The sequence below is a fragment of the Aureococcus anophagefferens genome (assembly GCF_000186865.1).
Source record: "Aureococcus anophagefferens unplaced genomic scaffold AURANscaffold_45, whole genome shotgun sequence".
Taxonomy (NCBI): domain Eukaryota; class Pelagophyceae; order Pelagomonadales; family Pelagomonadaceae; genus Aureococcus; species Aureococcus anophagefferens.
Window position 1 is genome coordinate 138,058 of NW_008705600.1, and position 15,679 is coordinate 153,736.

The 15,679-nt window shown below is 73.4% G+C and overlaps 5 protein-coding genes across 5 annotated transcripts; 3 read left to right on the plus strand and 2 right to left on the minus strand.

The window, feature by feature from the left end:
• Positions 1–4,852: 4,852 nt before the first annotated feature.
• AURANDRAFT_12587 (hypothetical protein) lies at positions 4,853–5,830 on the plus strand (the record flags this gene model as incomplete). Its single annotated transcript, XM_009043157.1, has 3 exons — positions 4,853–5,202; positions 5,238–5,473; positions 5,532–5,830. Coding segments are annotated over 3 exons (885 nt in total), but the record flags the coding sequence as incomplete, so codon positions are not given.
• Positions 5,831–7,255: 1,425 nt separating this feature from the next.
• On the plus strand, positions 7,256–7,981 carry AURANDRAFT_67653 (hypothetical protein; the record flags this gene model as incomplete). The annotated part of the gene is made up of 1 exon (XM_009043158.1): positions 7,256–7,981. One exon carries the CDS (start codon positions 7,256–7,258, stop codon positions 7,979–7,981), a length of 726 nt encoding a protein of 241 aa, XP_009041406.1.
• Positions 7,982–8,061: 80 nt separating this feature from the next.
• On the minus strand, positions 8,062–8,661 carry AURANDRAFT_33371 (hypothetical protein; the record flags this gene model as incomplete). The annotated part of the gene is made up of 1 exon (XM_009043191.1): positions 8,062–8,661. One exon carries the CDS (start codon positions 8,659–8,661, stop codon positions 8,062–8,064), a length of 600 nt encoding a protein of 199 aa, XP_009041439.1.
• A 154-nt stretch (positions 8,662–8,815) lies between these two features.
• On the plus strand, positions 8,816–10,692 carry AURANDRAFT_67654 (hypothetical protein; the record flags this gene model as incomplete). Its single annotated transcript, XM_009043159.1, has 2 exons — positions 8,816–9,564; positions 9,774–10,692. The coding sequence occupies 2 exons, from the start codon at positions 8,816–8,818 to the stop codon at positions 10,690–10,692; spliced, it is 1,668 nt and encodes a 555-aa protein (XP_009041407.1).
• Positions 10,693–14,067: 3,375 nt separating this feature from the next.
• On the minus strand, positions 14,068–15,679 carry AURANDRAFT_60346 (hypothetical protein; the record flags this gene model as incomplete). The annotated part of the gene is made up of 3 exons (XM_009043190.1): positions 14,068–14,297; positions 14,355–14,994; positions 15,195–15,679. 3 exons carry the CDS (start codon positions 15,638–15,640, stop codon positions 14,106–14,108), a joined length of 1,278 nt encoding a protein of 425 aa, XP_009041438.1.

Consider the following 15,679-nt stretch of genomic DNA (forward strand, 5'->3'; position numbering starts at 1 on the left):
ACCTACGCGATCGCGCGCGAGAAGGCGGCCATCGCGTCGCCCCGGGGCGTCCTCGTCCTATCCGGCTCCCTCGACGCGGCCGCGCGGCGCGGCGCCGCCGAGGTCGCGCGGCGCCGCGGCGCGGCCGTCGTCGCCGCGGCGCCGGCGCGCGCCGCGCCGGCGACCGCGGCCGCCGCCGCCGCGCCGTTCCACGGCGCGAACCTCGCCGTGGCCGCCGCCGTCCTCGACGCCTGCGGCGACCGCTGGCGCGACGGCGCCGTGCGCGGCGCGGTCCTCGACGACCGCCGCACGCTGAACGCCGCGGCCGCGGCGCTGCCGGCGCGCGGCGAGCTGCTCCGCGACTCCGTGCTCGTCGACGGCGGCCACACGGCCGGCGCCGTCGCCCACGTCGCCGCGCGCGCGCGGCGCGCGAAACGCGGCCGCGACGCCGTGCTCCTCGTCGCGCTCCCGCGGGACAAGGACGCGGCGGCCTTCGCCGCGGCGCTCGCGGCCGGCGGCTTGGACCCGCGCGCCGCCGTGACCTGCGCCGTCGACGGCGGCTTCCACTCGCCGCGGAAGCTCGCCGCGCTCCTCGGCGCCGCGGCGCCGGACCTGCGCGTCGTCGCGTGCGACGGCGGGCCCGAGCGCGCGCTCCGCCGGGCCAAGGCCCTCGCGACGCCGCCGCGGCCCGGGAGGAAGGCGACGGCGCGGCGCCGCGGGCCCCGGGGCCGGCCCGAGGCCCTCGTCGTCGCGCTGGGCTCCTTCAAGCTCGCGCGGGCCGCGGCGCGCGCGCTCGCGCTCTACGAAAAGCCTTAGCAGATCATCGGGCTGAGCATCTGGACCTGGAACTGCTCGCCCTTCTTCGCGAAGGGCGGCACGTTGATCTGGTAGACGAGGTTCGGGAGCTTGTCCGCCGCGGCCTCGGACGTCATCCGGGGGATCTCCACGTTCATCTCGTCGCCGGGCCCGTAGCCCTCGGGCAGGTCGAAGCGCGCGTTCGGGATCGGGTCCAGCGGCGGCACGGGCTCGGGCTTGCCGTCCGGCGGCGCCCCGGCCGGCTCCGCGGTGTGGTCCACGCGGTCGAAGACGGGCATCGGCGCGCCGTCGTAGGCACCGAGCGTCTTGTCGCTGACCCAGCCGACGACGCCGCCGCCGCGCGTCGGGCCCACAATGTCGAAGAGCGTCGCGACGCGGGACCGCGGCGCCCTTTTGTCGCAGCCCGTGACGCCCCGCTCCAGCACTTCCACCACCGTCCCCGGCGGCAGCTCCCAGACCGCGCGCGAGTCGAACTCGCGGCCGCGGCGCGCGACGGCGCCCTTGGCGTGGACGACGCGGAGCGGCCGCTCGAGATTCCCCCGGAACGGGTCCCGGACCAAAATCCAGCCGCCTCGGTCCGCGTTGACGACGCGCTCGTAGTCCGCGGCTCTGGGGAACTCCGGGTCCAACCGGAGCCGCATCTCCAGCAGCGCCTTCACCGTGGCCCGCGTCTCGCGCCACCAGTAGGCGCCCGCGGCGATCTCCGCCCACCCTCCCGCGAACGCGCAGACGCCCCGGTGGTCCCGGGGCACCTCGACGACGAGCTCCGCGCCCTTGAGCGGCGGCAGCTTCGCGAGGTCCTCGTCCAGGAGCGGGAAGGGCTCGAGGGCCGCGGCGCGGCCCGCCTGCGCGCTCACGTTCGACCGCGCCTTGGCGAGGAACACGGCGCCCGACGGCAGGCCCGCGTAGTCCGCGGGCGCCGCCGCGCAGATCAGCGAGTCCGCGGCCGTGAAATCCTGCTTCGCGCGGCAGCTCTTCTCCAGTTCCCTCAGCTCCTCGCGCTGCACGACGTTGCGCCAGAACACCGCCGTCGCCTCGCGGAGCTGCTTGGCCCGCTGGGCCCGCGCGAACTCGTCGAGCGCGTGGCCCGGCGGGTCCGCGTCGATCAACGCGCCTTCCTTCTTCGCGTAGAGCCGCGACGCGTGGCTGCCCAGGCGCGCCTCGCCGTGGTACTGGTCGACGCTGTCCATGGACAGCTGCGCGTCGCGGTCGACGACGACGACGGCGTGCTCCGACCGGGCCGCGGACACGTCGGCGTCGTCGTCGGCGGCGCCGGACCGCTGCTGGAGCTTCGCGGCGCGCGAGCGGATCGCGTCGCCGACGTCGCTGAGCGTCGCGTAGAGGCCGCCGTCGACGAGGAGCGCGGTCGCCGCGGTGAAGGCCCTGTCGGCGTCGACGCCGAAGCCCCGCTCGCGCGCCGCGTCGGCCGCGGCGTCCTGGCACGTCGCGTCGGCGCAGACGACGAGCGACGCGTCCGCGTACAAGTCCCTGCGGTCCCGCGACGCGAGCACGAGCTCGTCGACGGACGCGAGCGCGCGGCAGTTGTCGCAGTCCGGGTAGACGTAGTCGGAGATCTGCGACAGCGCCGCGAGGACGCGCTCCTTCGTCGCCAAACGCTGCTCCTCGGGCACCACGAGAGGCCCGGTCGTCGGCGCCGCGTCGCCGCAGCAGTGGCAGCGGCCCCAGAGGCCGAGCAGGGCGTCCTCGCACGCGTCGACGTGGCCGTCGTCGTCGCTTTCGAAGGCGCCGCCGTAGAGCGGGTCCACGAGGAGCACGGCGCGCGCGCGGATGCCGTACTTGGCCTTGAGCGTGCACAGGATCTCGAAATCTAACAGGCAGAGCCCGCTGCCGATGGACACGTAGCGGAGCGGCGCCCGCGGGCCGACCTTCTCCGCGTAGGCCGCGCAGAGCCGGTCCACGAAGCCCCGGCGGACGCCCGGCTTCGTGAGGCGGTGCGTGCCGCAGGTCCGGTCGCCGCACTCGCCGAGCGCGTCGACGACGCCGAGGCACTCGAGCGCGTCCGGCGGCGACACGAAGCCGCCCCGGTGCGCGAAGCCGCGCCAGGCCGCCGTGGGCACGAGGCGGTCGAGGCGCTGCTTCGCGAGCTCGAGCCGGTGGATCGCGTGCTCGTCCGCGAGCGCGCTCCGCTCGCAGCGCCAGGCCTTCCAGGGCTTCGACGGCGCGCCCTTCTTCGCGTCCTCAAAAAAACCCTTCTTCAGCACGGGCTTCTTCGGCGCGGGCTTCATGAAGCCGGACGCGTAGGTCCCGTCGAGCGTCTTCGCCGCCTCCCGCGCTTTCGCCTTGTCCTCGGCGACCTTGGCCTCGTAGCCGGGCGACACGAGCTGCTTGCCGTCGGGGAGCCGCGGCCGCAGGGGGTCCTCCTCGGCCTCCTTCTCCGCGTCGCCTTCGAAGACGCGGTACGTGACGCCGCCCCTCACCTCCGTCTTCGCGTTCGCCTCGGACGCCGCCGCCGCGTCGCGCTCCCGCTGCGCGTCGACGGCGCGCATGGTCTCGCTGTTGGCGTCGTGCTCGACGGCGTCGCGGTACGACTTGTCCGCGGCGTCCTTCGGGGGGCGCTCGAGGGGGCGCGGCAGGTCGCCCGCCTCGCCGCGGAGCTCCTTGAGCCGCTTCTTCGCCTTGTGCTTCTTCTTCTTGTACTTCTTGAGCTTGTGCTCGATGGCCGCGAGCTGCGCCTTGGGCGCCTTCTGCCGCCAGTGGTAGACGAGGGCGTCCTCGAGCTTCTCGATGCGCTTCTCGTAGAGCGCGATCGACGTCGCGAGGTCGCCGTCGCCGTCGCCGTCGCCGTCGTCGTCCGCGGCCGCCTCGGGCGCCGCGGTCGCCGCCTCGGGCGCGGCGGTCGCGTCCTCCGGCGCGGCGGTCTCCTCCGGCGCGGCGGTCGCGTGCTCCGGCGCGGCGGTCGCGTGCTCCGGCGCGGCGGTCGCGTGCTCCGGCGCGGCGGTCGCGTCCTCCGGCGCGTGCTCGGGCGCGGGCGGCGCCGCGCCGCGCGAGAGGTCGAGGACGCAGCCGCGGGGCAGCTGCGCGCGCACGGTGGCGCCGACGTCGACGGCGCGGCCGCCGACGGCGCAGGCGAGGTCGCCGAGGGCCGCGGGCCGGAAGGCGCCGGGCGCCTTCTTCGCGCCCTTCTTGTTGAAGCCGTCGACGACGGCCGCGAGCAGCTCGGCGACGGGCGCGTCCTCGAGCTTGCGCGGGCAGACGATCTTGGCGGAAAGCGGCTTCGCGAGGCCCGCCGCCGCCCAGGTGACCGTGAACTCGAGCTTCTCCGCGGCCATGGCGGCGGCCGCGACGTCGAAGGCGACTGTCCTGAGAGCTGTGGCTGCCCGGCTCTGTGGCAATTTTGGGGACGTTTCGCGACCCGTTGAAAATGTTGTATTGCAAGTCGAAGTTGACGCCGGTTGGTTCCGTCCGCGCTGCAGGCTGCCCATGATGCACATGGACCGGCCGTGACGAGCCCGTCCGACCGCCCGACCCCCTCGCCGCCGCGGCGCGCGGCCGCCCGCCCGCCGCCCGAGCGCCGGCGGCGCCCGCCGGCTCGGCACACGCGACCGGCATGGGCGCGCCCGCCGCGTCCCCCGCATAGCGCGGTGTTCCGACGCCCCGACGCCCCCCCCCCCGACCCGCAGGCGCGGGCGTGTCCGTCCAGCCGAAGCCGGCGCCGGACCACGGCTACGCCATGGCCGTCGACGAGAACAGCAAGCCCTGGCAGGCGTCGCCGGCGCCCGAGGCGCCGGCCGCGCGCGGCCGCGCTCTCTCCGCGCCCGTGGGCCTCGAGAAGCCGCGGCCGTCGCCCAACGGCCTGCGGCGCGCGTCGAGCAACGCCGGCGCGGGCAAGAACTGGACCAAGGCCAAGTACGCCGTCAAGGGGGCCTCCGCGTTCGGCGCGGCCGGCGCCGCGCTCGCGGGCCGCCGCGCGGAGGCGCGCGACGGCAGTCGCAACGGCTGGATCGCGTCGTCCTGCCACCTGGGCCCCGCGTCCCACCGCAAGCTCGAGTCCTTCGAACTCGTGCGCGTCGTCGGCCGGGGCGTCATGGGCGAGGTGACCCTGGCCAAGTTCCGGAAGGACGGCAAGTTCGTCGCGCTCAAGGCCGTGTCCAAGGGCTACGTCGCCAAGCACAACGACGAGCGCCACGTCCAGAACGAGCGCGCGATCCTCACGCGGCTCCGCCACCCCTTCGTCGTGTCGCTCTTCGGCACGTTCCAGGACAAAAAAAAGGTGTATTTCGTCATGGAGTTCGTCGCGGGCGGCGAGCTCTTCTCGAAGCTGCGGGGGAACCAGTGCCTCACGGCGCCCGTCGCGCGCTTCTACCTCGCGGAGATCCTCTCCGCGCTGGCCTACGTCCACGCGAACGGCTTCGCGTACCGCGACCTGCGCGTCCGCCCGCGCCCGCCGTTGTTTTTCGCCGGAAACCGTTCCCCCCTCCCAGGAAACCGGAGAACGTGCTCCTGGACCTCGACGGCCACTGCCGGCTCATCGACTTTGGGTTCGCGTGCGCGCCGCCGGGCGGGCCCGACGGCCTCATGCGCACGAACTGCGGCACGCCCGCGTACCTGAGCCCCGAGCAGCTGTCGCGGAAGAAGACGGGCGGCTACACGCGCATCGTCGACTGGTGGGCCTTCGGGTGCGTCGCCCACGAGCTCATGACGGGCCACACGCCCTTCTGTAACCGCGGCCGCGTCCGGCGGAGGTGTTCGCGCGCGTCCGCGACGCCCCCCTTTAGGCAAGGACCACAAGGAGGACTCGCACTACGCCATCTACCTCCGCGTCATCAAGGGCCGCATCTCCTTCCCGTCGTTCCTCGGCGCGACGCCGAAGAGCCTCGTGAAGGCGCTCCTCAAGGCCGGCAAGGGCCGCCTCGTCGACGCGCCGTCGATCACGGGCCACGAGTTCTTCGGCGGCGTCGACTTCGCCGCCGTCGAGCAGCGGCGCGTGCGGCCGCCTCAGGAGCCCCTCGTGCTCTCCGCGGGCGACGCGAGCCAGTTCGACGAGTACCGGGAGCGGCCGTGCCCCGAGGACGACCTCGACTCGTCGAAGGTCTCCTTCGCCGGCTTCTAGACGCGAAGCCCCGTAATTGACAGATATGCGCAGGGGGCGGAGGAAAAGGGGAGGGGTTCTCAGAGGGGCAGGGGCGGCGGGCTCTCCCAGGCCGCGGCCCAGGCCGCGCCCGCGTTCGCCTTTCGCGCGCGCGAGAAGCGCCAGCCGTCGCGGCCGTCGACGTCGACGCCGTCGCGCACGAGCAGATCGTTCCAGGGGCAGGGCACGAGAAGCCGCGTGTCGCCGGATCGCGGCGCGACGTCGCTCCGCTGCGGGAAGAGCGGCGCGTGGTCCCTCAGGAACGTCGCGAGGCGCGCGGCCTGCCAGGTTTCCACGCCCCAGTCCGTGTCGTCGCCGGGCGCCGCCAGGTCGCGCCGCGGCGGCTCGAGGTCGAGGAACTTGGCCAGCTTCACGAAGGTCCGCTCCGCGCATTCCGCGACGACGCGGCCCGCCTCCGTGTCGTCGCGGAGGCCGAGCCAGATCGCAAAGTCCTGGAGCGACGCGCAGAGCCGGCCCGCGAGCCGCGCGTCCTCGTGCGCCGCGCCGACGAGGAACGGCGCGAAGCGCATGCCCCGCCAGCCTATAAACCGCGGCGCGCGGAACGCGCCCTGGCGGCTCCGGCCCTCGCCCGCGTTCGCTAGAAACGCGAAGAGCGTCGCCAGACCGTGGGCGAGCTCGTAGCGCGTCGCGCAGACGCCCTCGGCGGACGCGCAGCCGTGGCGCTCCTGCGCGAGCCAGGCCTTGAGCGTGCCGACGGCCATGGGGAGCCGGAGCCATCTAAGAACGGTCTCCCGATCGCCCAGCTCCGGGTGGGCGAGCACGGACTCGGGGCAGAGCTCGAGGCAGACGCCGCGCCAAAAGGCCTTCGCGAGGGGCGACCGCAGCCAGACGCGCGCCGCGACGGCCCACTCGCGGCAGACGAGCGAGCAGCGGCGCACGTCGCCCGGCCCCGCGATCGCGTGGTCGCAGACGACCTGGGCGCTCGGCTCCGACGTCGGCCGCGCATCGCCCCCGCCCTGGGACACGAAGCGCAGCAGGTCGCGCCGGTGCCGCAGCCGGCTCTCGACGAGGGCCTCGCGGCAGGCGTGCTGCTTGCGCTGCCAGTCCGTCCGCGCCGAGACCATGACGCGCCGCCAGCTCGGGTCGGCGCCGGGCATGGGGCCGGACGCGCGTCGGGGGCCGTCAGAGGCGCGTCCCGGGCGGCGGATTCTACGCTGGCAGGACCTTCTGGGGCGCGAACAATCAATGCCGCACTGAGCTGAGGTTTGTGTGAGGGGCAACGTCGGGCAGCGTCACTTCAAGGTCCGTGCTTACCACAGCAGGTGAGACGACGAGCTTTGCACCGATTAAGCACGCAACGACCCACGCGTCCATGCGCCGCACCGCCTCCCCACCAAAAGCCCCGCAGCGATGAGACGTCTGCTCCTCCTCGGCGCCGCCGCCGCGGCGCGCGCGGCGCCGCGGCTCGTGCTCGTCGGCGAGACGGGCGCGGGCAAGTCGACGCTCGGGAACCGGCTCCTGGGCCGCGGCGCCTTCGCCGTCGGCGGCGGCTTCGACGCCGTCACGGCCGCCGTGCGCTGCGAGACGGGCCGGTGGCGCGGGCGGCCCGTCGAGGTCTGCGACACGCCGGGCTTCAACGACGACGGCCGCCGCGACGGCGACACGGCGGCGGCGATCTTGAGCGTCGCGAACGGCACGGCGGGCCTCGTCTACGTCCACAACGCGCGCGCCGCGCGGCTCAGCCGGAGCGCGCGAAGAACGATGAAGCTCGTCGTCGCCGCGATCGCCGACGGCGGCGCGCCGCCGCCCGTCGGCCGCGTCGCCTTCGTGCTCACGCGGTCCCTGGGCGGCCTCGACGGGCCCCTCTGGCGGCGCCAGCTGCCGCCGGCGCTCTGCGCCAAGTTCGGCGCGTGCGCCGCGCCGCCGACGCTCGCCTTCGCGGGCGTCGGCCGCGCGGCCGTCGACGCCGCGGCGCTCGTCGCGCCGCGCTTCCGCCGCGCCTTCGGCGCCTGGCTCGACGCCGTGTCGCGCGAGGCGCCGCTCGCCGCCGCGGCGCCGCCGGCCGACGCCGGCGCCGCCGCCTGCGACGCGCAGGAGGCCAAGTGGCGCGCCTGCGTCGCCGCCGCTAAAACCTAGGGCGACCGCGCCCTCTCGAGCCTCGCGTCCTCGGGGGAGCCGCCGCGTTAGACGACGCCCGCGCCCGCCCGCCGCCCGATCTAGACGGCGATCTCGCCCGAGTCCGCGATGACGACCTTCTTCTTCGTCTTGCCGGACTGGGAGCCCATCTTCTCGACGGCCTTGACGACGTCCATGCCCTCGATGACCTTGCCGAAGACGACGTGCTTGCCGTCGAGCCACGACGTCTTGATCGTCGTGATGAAGAACTGCGAGCCGTTCGTGTCCTTGCCCGCGTTGGCCATGGACAGGTAGCCCGCCTCGCCGTGCTTGATCTTGAAGTTCTCGTCCTTGAACTTCATGCCGTAGATGGACTCGCCGCCCGTGCCCGTGCCGTGCGTGAAGTCGCCGCCCTGGAGCATGAAGTTGGGGATCACGCGGTGGAAGATCGAGTTCTTGTAGCAGAGCTCCTTGCCGCTCTTGCCCACGCCCTTCTCGCAGGTCGACAGGGCGCGGAAGTTCTCCACGGTCTTGGGCACGGTGTCGCCGAAGAGGCCCATGACGATGCGCCCGGCCGAGACGCCGTCGATCTCGACGTCGAAATAGACCTTGTGCGTGATCGCCTCGAGGTCCGCCGTCGCCGGGGCGAGGAGCGCGAGGCCCGCGACGAGGGCGACGGTGGCGGCGGCGAGCTTGAACATCCTGGCGCGGAGCGGCGTGATCGTGCAAGAGAGCGGGGCGCGCGGCTTCGACAAGTGGAGCCCGCGATTCGGCGAGGCCGGACTTGCAAAACTCAAGATGCCCTACGAGCTCCGATGTTAACCTCGTGACATCACGGCCCCTTCTCGAAACGCAATGGAGGCGCCGTCGGAGGGCAGCCCCCTCCTCGGGGCGGGCGCCCGCCGGCGGCGCGCGCCGGCCGTCGCGTTCGCCTGCGCCGCCGCCGCGGCCCTCGGCGTCGCCTACACGCACGCGACGCCCGCGCACGCGACCCCGTCCCTGCGCGCGACGACGACGACGGCGCAGTGGACGCCCTTCGAGAAGCCCTTCGTCGAGACCTGGTCCGCCGGCGACGGGAGCGTCGAAATCGAGGAGCACCTCGTGCCCTACGGCTTCCTGAGCCAGGCGTACGCCTATTGGCGCTGGGGCCTCAACGGCGCGCTCTCCTCGTCGGCGCGCGGCCCCTCCGCGACGAGCCACTTCTACCCGTCCGCGGCGCACCTCGCCCGCGCCGTCGAGCGCGGCGCCATCGCGCGGCACGCCGTCGTCTACGTGGACGTGCGCTACGCGGCGCTCGACACGTCCTGGGACGCCAAGCGACTCGCGCGCGACTTTGGGCTGAAACCCAAGGCGCTCAACGCGCGCGGCGCGCGGTCGCCGGGCCTCGACGAGGTCGCCATGGACCCGACCTGCGTCTACGACCACACGCCGGACCTCGTCAAGCGGTCGCGGCTCCTGCGGGCGCTGCTGGCGTACGACGAGCCGCTCACGATCGTCGTCGCCGGAGACGTCGCGTGCCGCCTCAAGCTGCCGGCGACGCACCACGCCTACGTGCTGAGCGGCGACGCCGGCGCCGCGAGCTGCGCCGCCAACGGCGCCGCGTGGTGCGCCCCCCGCGCGGCACGCGAACCTTCTCGACTTCGACGGAACCGTCGCGCGCTCCCCCAAAGTACCGAGCTCGCGCGTGTGTGCAAGTTCGGTCGGAACCGTCGCGCGCGTCGCGGAGCGCTCGACGAGCGCGCTCGATTTTCCCCGAAATGGCCGAGCTCGCGCGTTTTTTGAAAGTTCGGTCGGGAACCCAACGCGCGCGCAGGTTCCCCCAGGGCCTCGAGGGGCTGCCGAGCTACGGCTTCCGCGGCGGCGGGTCCCCCGAGACCGTCGCCGCCGCGGCGCCGCGGCCCTGGACGCCCCTCGCGGACCGGACCGCGCTCCTCGACGACGGCCTCAGCGTGAACCCGCGCAAGCCGAGCCGCGAAAAGCTCGTGAAGGCGCTCCGCGGCGGCCAGGGCGCGGCGCTCGAGGCCCTCGCGGCGCGGGGCGGCCGGGGGCTGCGATTGGAAACGTCGCTCGCCGACGGCGGCGACGTCGTCTACGGCGATTTAGGCGAGCCCGGCGACCACGACGGCGCCATCGCGCGGTCCGTCTTCGCGCTCTGCGCCGCCGGCGACGTCTGGAGCAGCGGCCGCGTGCTCGGCGCGCTCCGCGTCGGCGCGATCCCCGTCGTCGACGCGACGTACGCGACGGACGGCGGCGAGAGCGCCAAGGGCTGCGACGACCCCGCGCGGTTCTGGCGCGACGGCGGCGGCGGCTTCGACCGCGGCGCGCCCTTCGTCTTCGTCAAAGACTGGGACAACCTGGCGGAGGCGCTCGAGGGCTTCGGCGCGGCCGACGACGCCGTTTTAGAGACGCGCCTCGCGGACCTCGACGCGTACCGCGCCGCGCTCGAGGACCACCTCCGGGCCGTGCTGTTGGCGCGGCCGCCGGCGAAGACGCGAACCGCGTGCGCCGCGGCGCCGCTCTCGGCCGCCGACGAGCGCGACCAGCTCGCGGCCGTCGCCTCCTACTACGCGCGGGACTGGTACGGCGACCACGCCGACTCGCCCGCCGTGCCGGGCGCGACCTGCGGCACGACCCTGCCCACGGAGATGGAGGGCGTCGACCTGGGCATGCTCTGCTTCGACGCGGCCTGCGCGCCGCCCTCCGTCGCGGCCTTCGAGTGCCGGGACGCGTAAGTGCGAAGGTCGCGGAATGGTTTTGAATCTTCAACTGTCTGTGACATGAGGCCGATATTACGATGGGCATTGAGTTTTTAGCCCTCGTCGTCGGCGCTGCCGATCGAGCTCGAGGAGCCGCGCGTCGGGAAGAGCGCAGTCATGCCCCGCCTGCGCCTCTCGACGGCATCACGAGGCGATGTTTACAGAACCGTGCAGTGAAGTATCCAAAAAAGATGGACGTGTGAAGCGCGCTCAAGCGGTCCGTCGCTTGGACAATGTGCGCAGTGGCGGCTTCGGGCCGCGGCCCCGCCGCGCCCGCGAGGCGCCGCGAGGCGGCCCCGCGCTCGCGCCGCCGCCGCCGCCGCCTCCGCCGTCGGCGCCGCCGGCGTTGACGTGCTCCTGCGTGCCCGCGGCGCCGCCGCTGCCGCCACCTTTGCGAAAAAAAGCAACTTTATTCAGGTACTACAACTAAAGCGCGTCCAAAAGGCCAGTTCCAGATCTCGAGCTCGAAGCCGGCCTCAGTCCACGCCCCTATCCTCTGCGCCCGCCCCCTCGACCTACCTGGTCACTCTTTCGGCGCCCCGCGGCGTCCGGGGCCTCGTGACATCGATGGAGACGAGCCCGAGCCGCGCTGACGCGCCCCGAAACCGCGCAGGTCCAGCCGACGCTCCCCCCCCAGCTCCGCCCTCTCCACGGCCCCGGGGCAACGCTCGACGCGGGCGCGTTCCGGCGTCTGCCACACGACGCGACGCGCGCGCACGAGGCGCGCGGCCGGGCTCGCCCGGTCGGTGGTCGCCGCGCGCGCGCCGGCCGCGGGCGCGCCGCCGGTTTGACTGCCCGCCGCGCTCGCGTCGCGCGCGCGGCCCGGCACGCCGGCCAGGGCGGGCTCCGGCGCCCCGCCGCCGCCTCGCACGGGCGCGGGCGGGGCGCGGGCGCGCGCGACCCGGGGGCCGGGGCCTGCCCCGGGCGCTCGGAAATGTTCGAGAGTACGAAAGTACACGTCGCCCGCCGGCCGCGCGCCGCGCGCGGGGCCCGGGGCCCGGGCCCGGGGCCGCGGCGGGCCGCGCCCCCTCCGCCGCCGCCTCGCCCGGGCGCGCGACCGGACCAGCGCGCGCGCACGCGCGCGCGCGACCGGGGCCCGGGCCTGCCCGCCCCGGCGGCGCGCGAACCGTCGGCCCCGCGCAGGCCATGGACGACGACCTGCCGCTGGGCCCGCCGCCCGAGCAGCGGCCGCCGCCCGAGCACGGCACGCTCGCCGCGTTCGCCGCGGCCATGGCCGGCGGCGGCCGGGGCGCAGCTCGACACGGCCGCGGCGTCCAAGGTCCGCGACGACACGCTGCTGCCGCCGCCGGCGGGCGCCAAGTACTCGCTGGCCGTCGCCCAGTTCAATGGGACACGTCGGCCGTGACGGACATGCTCAGCATGTTCCACGATGCTGCCGCCTTCAACCAGAACATCGGCGGCTGGAACATATCGAAGGTGACGGACATGCAAGACATGTTCCGCAATTCTGCCTTCGACCAGGACATCGGCGCCTGGGACGTGTCGGCCGTGACGAGCATGCTGCGCACGTTTCAAGATGCTCGGGCTTTTAACCAGGACATCGGCGGTTGGGACACGTCGTCGGTCGGAAAACATGTTCGCCATGTCCGTCACGGCTGACGTGTTCCAGCCGCCGATGTCCTGGTTGAAGCTGGAATCGGAACCATAGTAGTACCACGATTCACGGTGGAACATGCTGTTCATGCTCGTCACGGACGACGTGTCCCAGGCGCCGATGTCCTGGTCGAAGGCGAGGGCGTTGTAGAACATGTTGCTCATGTCCGTCGCGGACGCCGTGTCCCAGGCGCCGATGTCCTGGTCGATGCCAATATATGTTCGAAAAATACACAACAATCCGAGCAACATTTTATATCAAGCGCGCCGGCGACGAGCGTCGCCAGCAGCGCGGCCCGCAGCAAGCCGCGGCGCTGCCGCCCCCGCATGCCCGCGCAGGTGCCCGCCCTCTTGTGGGCGCGTCGAATGCTCTTGAGGAGGGGGTCACGCGGACGAAGCCCCGGGCAGCCCGCGCGAGAGCGGGAGGACTAACTCGCTGCCCTCCCTGCCATACACCTGCTCGAATTCCCGACGTCGGGCGGCACGATATATGAACTTCATCGTGAAGTTACGTCAATCATCGAGTTCAACGGGGGCGCCTACCGCGTCGGCGCGCTCAAGGTGCCCGCTCGAGGCCAGCGCAACATAGCCCACTTAGCATACCCCGTCGTCGCGCGCGGGCGCGGCCACGGCGTCCCGGTCGACCGCGTCGAAGAGGGCGCCGCGGAACCCGCCGACCGCGTCGCGGACCGCGCGCCGCGCGACGCCCGGGTCGATTCACATCGCCGCCACCATGCGGTTTTACAACGTCGCGTCCTTCGGCGGCGCCGCGGGCCGCGCGGCGCCGAGCGTCGTCCCGACGGCGTGGAGCGGGAAGAGCGCGCCCGCGAGGGCGCAGTCGAAGACGGCGCAGGACCGGAGCAGCGCGCCCTCGCTCCCGAGCGCGTCCCGGACGCGCGCGTCGACGTCGTCGCCGTCGTCGGCCGGCGCGAGCCGATTCTGTAGCGCCACCAAGGCGTCGACGAGGTCCGGCGTCGCGCGGCCGCCGGCGACGCCCAGGGTCGCGCGGCCGCCGCGCGGGCCCAACAGCTGCGCGAAGTCGCCGTGGAGGTTCAGCGCGTCGCAGGCCGCGCCCGCGGCCGCAAAGGCCGCCTCCGGGCCCGGCGCGGCGTCGTCGACGACGGTCCCGCCGCTCGCGGCCGCGAAGGAGGCGGCGTCGCCGCGCAGGCACACGAAGGGCGCGCCCGTCCCGAGGCTCGCGGCGTGGTCGAGGTAGGCGTCGTCGCCGTCGCCGCCGGGCGCCGCGAGCACGACCGGCCGCGCCGGATCGAAGAGCGGCTGCTTCGTGAAGACGTAGTCGGCCCACGACGACTGCCTGCGGATGACCTCCGGCCACGCCTCCCAGGCCGCCTCGCGGAGCTCTAGCGGCGGCGGCGACGAAAAGGTCACGATCGTCGGCGCGACGACCGCGCCGGCGACGGGCGACGCCGCCGGCTCCTCGACGCCGACGATGGGCCCGGCGCCCCCGAGGAGGGCGCGCACGACCTGCTCGGGCTCGAGGCGCCGGGCCCGCACGCCGCGCAGCCGCCCGGCGGCGGCGATGCACGCCCGCGTGATCGTCGCGTCGCAGAGCGGCGCGGCCATCAGCACGAGATCAGACAAGTGGATCAGAGCTTAGAAAATTCTTAGACTTGTTTTGGCAGCACGCAACGCAAAAGCTTGAAGTCTCGTTGAAGCCGCGCGCCGGCCTCGCCGGACGTCGACCCACCAATCGCGCCGCGATGTCCATCCCCCGGGAGCCGATCTCTAGTTACGGCGGCGGGTGGTTCCTCTCCCTAGACGCCCGGGGGCAGGCCCTCGGCGAGGTCGCGGATCATGTTCTTGTGGTGGCTCTCGAGCGTGCCGCCGCCGATCTCGAGGAGCTTCGCGTCGCGCCAGAGCTGCTCGACCTGGTACTCCGCGACGTAGCCGTAGCCGCCGTGGACCTGGATCGCGGCGTCGGCGACCTCCTTGGCGACGGTCGTCGCCTACGAGACGCGACGTCGTCTTCCCGGCCTCTCGAAACTCGGGACTCCGGCGGTCGCGAAGAGCTTGACGCCGTCCGTGTCGAGGCGGTTGCCCGTGGACGTGAGGTCGAGGTCGACGGCCGTCGCGTAGAGGTAGGCCCTCGCGGCCATGAGCTTCGCGTAGCCCTCGGCGACGTGGCGCTGCATCTGGCCGAACTCCGCGATGGGCCGGCCGAAGGCGACGCGCTCGGCCGCGTACTTGCCCATGCGGTCGACGCAGCGCTTCGCGATGCCGACGGCCATGGCCGCGAGGACGACGCGCTCGAGCTCGAGGTTGCGCATCATGCAGAGCGCCGCGCCGTTCCACTCGGAGACGAGGTCCTCCTTGGGCACGACGCAGTCCTCGAAGACGAGCTCGGCCGTCGGCGACGCGCGCATGCCGAGCTTGCCCGTGATGCGCTGGCCGAGGGAGAAGCCCGGGTTCTCCGGGCCCACGTGGAAGAGGCTCACGTCCGCCCTGCCCGGCCCCGTCCGCGCGTAGACGAGCGCGCCGTCGCCGAGCGTCTCCGAGTCGACGCAGCCGTTCGTGATCCACATCTTGGACCCGTTGAGCACGTAGTGGTCCCCCGCGTCGACGGCGGCCGTGCGCATGCCCAGCACGTCCGTGCCCGCGCCGGGCTCGGACATGGCCATCGCGCAGACCTTGGACCCGTCGCACCTGCGCCGAATTCGACCGCCGGTTCGGGGGGTCCCGACCGAACTTTGGAATTCTCGAGCTCGGTCACATCGAAGTCGATTTGGCTGATTTTTGGACGAATCGATGGCTCTCCCCGAGTTTTCGAAGCGCAGCCGAAGAACTCGCGTCGAAACGGTCGAATGCGCGCGCATTGGCGATTTGATTTCCACACGGCGTCGCGCGCGCCGGGCAGCCAGCGCCGCTTCTGGTCCTCGGACGCGTTGAGGTTCACGTTGTTCACGTAGAGCATGGAGTGCGCGAGGTAGCTCAGCGCGAAGGCCGGGTCCGCGGCGGAGAGCTCCTCGTGGACGACGCACGCGGCGACGGCGTCCATGCCGCTCCCGCCGCACGACTCGTCCGCGGTGACGCCGAGGAGGCCCAGCTCGCCGCAGCGCGCGAAGAGCGCGCGGTTGAACTGTTCTTTTTCGTTGTACTCGGCGCGCTGCGGGTCCACCTCCTGCTCCGCGAAGGAGCGCACCATCTGGCGCAGGGCCACATGTTCTTCGGTGGGATTGTAGATGGAGAAGCGCTCCGACTCGGCCTCGAGCGCCGACGCCGTGCTCAAATGCGCGACGCGCAGCGACGACGCGGGCGCCCGCCGGGCGAGGGCGCGCGTGGCGACGAGCATGCTCCGAGCTCTGCGGAGAAATCGAGCAGCCAATCGAGT